Source organism: Nannospalax galili, unplaced genomic scaffold, assembly GCF_000622305.1.
Source record: "Nannospalax galili isolate Female #2095 unplaced genomic scaffold, S.galili_v1.0 scaffold28847, whole genome shotgun sequence".
Lineage (NCBI taxonomy): Eukaryota > Metazoa > Chordata > Mammalia > Rodentia > Spalacidae > Nannospalax > Nannospalax galili.
In genome coordinates this window covers 1-2,942 of record NW_008356942.1, presented here as the reverse complement: position 1 = coordinate 2,942, position 2,942 = coordinate 1, and the positions used below count along the sequence as shown (strand labels likewise).

The following is a 2,942-nucleotide window of genomic DNA, read 5'->3' as shown; positions in this document are numbered from 1 at the left end:
AACATGTGTTAACTCTGTGGGAATCCCCAAAATTTCCAGTAACAAGCTTGAAAGCCTATAGGAATTTCTCCTTAGAGCAAAGTTTTGATGTGCTTTGTTTTGCTCTAGCTTTAATCATCACGATGATTCTGTCACTCTTTTCCTTATGGAAATATGCATAAACTTCCTCCTTGGATGCATCTTATTCTTCTTACTTGTGGATTTTGGTTTTTCCCTTTTATATTTCTGTTCTTTTGGTAAAGAGGAAAGTTGAAAGAGGAAGGAGGTCAGTGTCTACCTATGTATAATCTTTCTATCACTTCTATTACTTCTGCCTGTCCATTTACCATCCATCCATCCATCCATCCTTCCATCATTTAGCTATACATTCCCTCCCAAAGTCCATATACATAAGGCATACATCTACAAATTAACAGTATTGCTAAACCTTTTATATGAAAGACTGTCTCTATAATAGGCAGGAAGAATGAAAATCTCAAAGAAACAACTTGGCCCAAGCTCCTTGTGTCAAAGAAAAGAAATATTTTGAGTTTGTCAAAGGAAAGATAATCTCTACAGGAAGGAAAGGTAAATGAAGAACCAAGGAAAGAACTCCATTCTTTCCTGAAGTCTTCTGACTTCGTCAAAGCTTTCCAGAGGAAAAGGCAAACCTTTCATGTCAAGGTTTCTGATTCTTTTCTTAGAGGACAGTAATTCCTTTGGATGTGAATGGTTCGGTTCAGTAGTTATAGCTACTCTAGCTCTAGGAGTAGAACCTTCCCATCTAGAGTTAGAACTTGGTAGCACAGAGACACTACTCACTTTATGGTCCCTTTCTTTCCCTCTCTGATGCACAGGATCCACCAAGGGAGATATCTCTACCATCATGCGTCACCACCAGGGCCGTATTGACCATTCAAACTCAGCCCGAGGCATCAGATCTCATTCTAAAGATACATGGACTGGGATCTGAAGTCTGATGTACATTTCATAGACTGGTTTCTAAATGAAATAACCTATTATTTTATTAATTATAAGCCATCCAATTTCGAGTGGACTCTACGCCTAATATGCCACCATGTATTTGGAAAAGAAACAACATGTTTTGTGAGTTTTGATATGATCTGCAAAACAGAAGGAGCTCACCAGGGGAGCAGGCTGAGGACACTCAGAACCTTGAGTTCCTCGTCTGGCCTCCAGAGGGCGGTGCTGCACTCGTTAGAGATTTTACTTCCAGTGAAGGTCTTCATCATCTATTCATTTCTCATGCTTGCAATTGGCTGACTTTTTAGCAGAGACAAGTGGCAAAAATCAAAAACCTTCCAGATTCATCGAGCATCTTCTATGCGTCTATCTGAGCAAGAGACTTGTCCAGCTGAACTTACTCCACATCTCCCATTGTCACGCTCTTGCTTCCTTCAGCCCCTTTCCTGCCTGTTCCGGGAAGATCTTCCACAACAGAGCCCGCAGCCTTTCCAGCTCTCAGCCATGCGCCTGCTGCTCCTCCCTGTGCTGGGGATGCATTTTATGCTGCGTAAGTACAGCTTCCCTGTGGTCTCCGCAGCCTCCGATTCTGTAGAAATGCTGACTGTCTGTAGAGAGGTCTGCACAGGAGTTACTGACCGTTAAACATTCCTTTCCAGGAGACGCCGGAGCCCAGTCAGTGACTCAGCCTGATGCCCATGTCACTGTCTCTGAAGCAGCAGCTCTGGAGTTGAGATGCACCTATTCCTATGGTGGAACACCGTATCTCTTCTGGTACGTCCAGTATCCCAGCCAGAGCCCCCAGCTTCTCGTTAAGTACTTTGCAGAAGATCCAATGGTTCAAGGCATGAAAGCCTTCAAGGCTGAGTTTAAGAAGACCAACTCTTCCTTCCACCTGAGGAAAGCCTCTGTGCATTGGAGCGACTCTGCTGTGTACTTCTGTGCTTTGAGTGACACAGTGTCTGAGGCTGCAGGCGGAGCTGAACACTAACGCAGATGTCTGGAGTTCTCGGACTCGTCTGTCCTTGTGAGCTTTGAAGGATCTTTTTCTACTTAATGGCGAATATGGGAAGGAAAATTGGACAGACCCAGACACTGTTAAACACTTCTGTAATTCCTCTTACAATATCCATCGGACCAATTTTGTTTCAGATTTTTATTTCCTCGTCAAAACTGTATGATTAAATGACCAGTGTTGTGGAATGAAGGTGGAGGCGGTTCTTATCCAAAAGAATCAGGTCTTTGTGACTTTGCCTTGACACTGATTTCATAAAGAACTTGATTATGAATTGAGATGTGATCTAAGATAAGTTGGAGTTTCATTTATTGTTTTTCCTATCAACTCACCCACAGATGAAAAGATGAATTCCTCTCGTTCAAGTCAACCATCTTGTGTCCTGGCCCATTTATAGTGATTTTCTGAGAATTTCTTTTTGTGTCTGAAACTATGCTGATCACACTGTGTGAGAAGATTGTGTCTGAGTTTCTGTACCTCTGTTTAGGAGAGTCTAACACGGGGGATTGATTAGAATCATGAAACGTTCAGAAAACTGTCACATTAACATCGATTCTGGCAGCAGTTTGAGACAGTGTGGAAGTAGAATGATTTATAATTCATCGATATTTCTCTTCACAGTTATAAAGCTGTCCCTTATCCTCTTGATGCCTTAAGTTACACAAGCCTGCTTTAGAAATTTGTGGAAATAATTCCTTTTCGCTCTCTGTGATTGACTCATTGCTTTCACTCTGTTCTGAATTGATTTCATCGTTGGTGTATTAATATTCGCTTCTTACGTGCTAACACTGTGATAACATTTGGTCAGTTTAGCGGTTCCAAGATCTGCTGGAAACAGTGACGGGAACAGCAGTAGATACCACTGCTGGGAGTTCCTCTGAGCAAGGTCCCAGGCATATGTAAGACTGTTCCTGGAGGTCATGCACCTCCTCCCCTGGCTCTACTAATTTTTCTTTCCCCTCTT

At 42.5% G+C, this 2,942-nt stretch overlaps 1 gene segment (V, D, J or C); it reads left to right on the top strand.

Annotated features, from left to right (window-relative positions):
- The first annotated feature begins 1,211 nt into the window (after positions 1–1,211).
- On the top strand, positions 1,212–1,969 carry LOC103751356. The segment is given in 2 exon segments: positions 1,212–1,513; positions 1,623–1,969. Coding segments are annotated over 2 exon segments (522 nt in total).
- Positions 1,970–2,942: the final 973 nt, after the last annotated feature.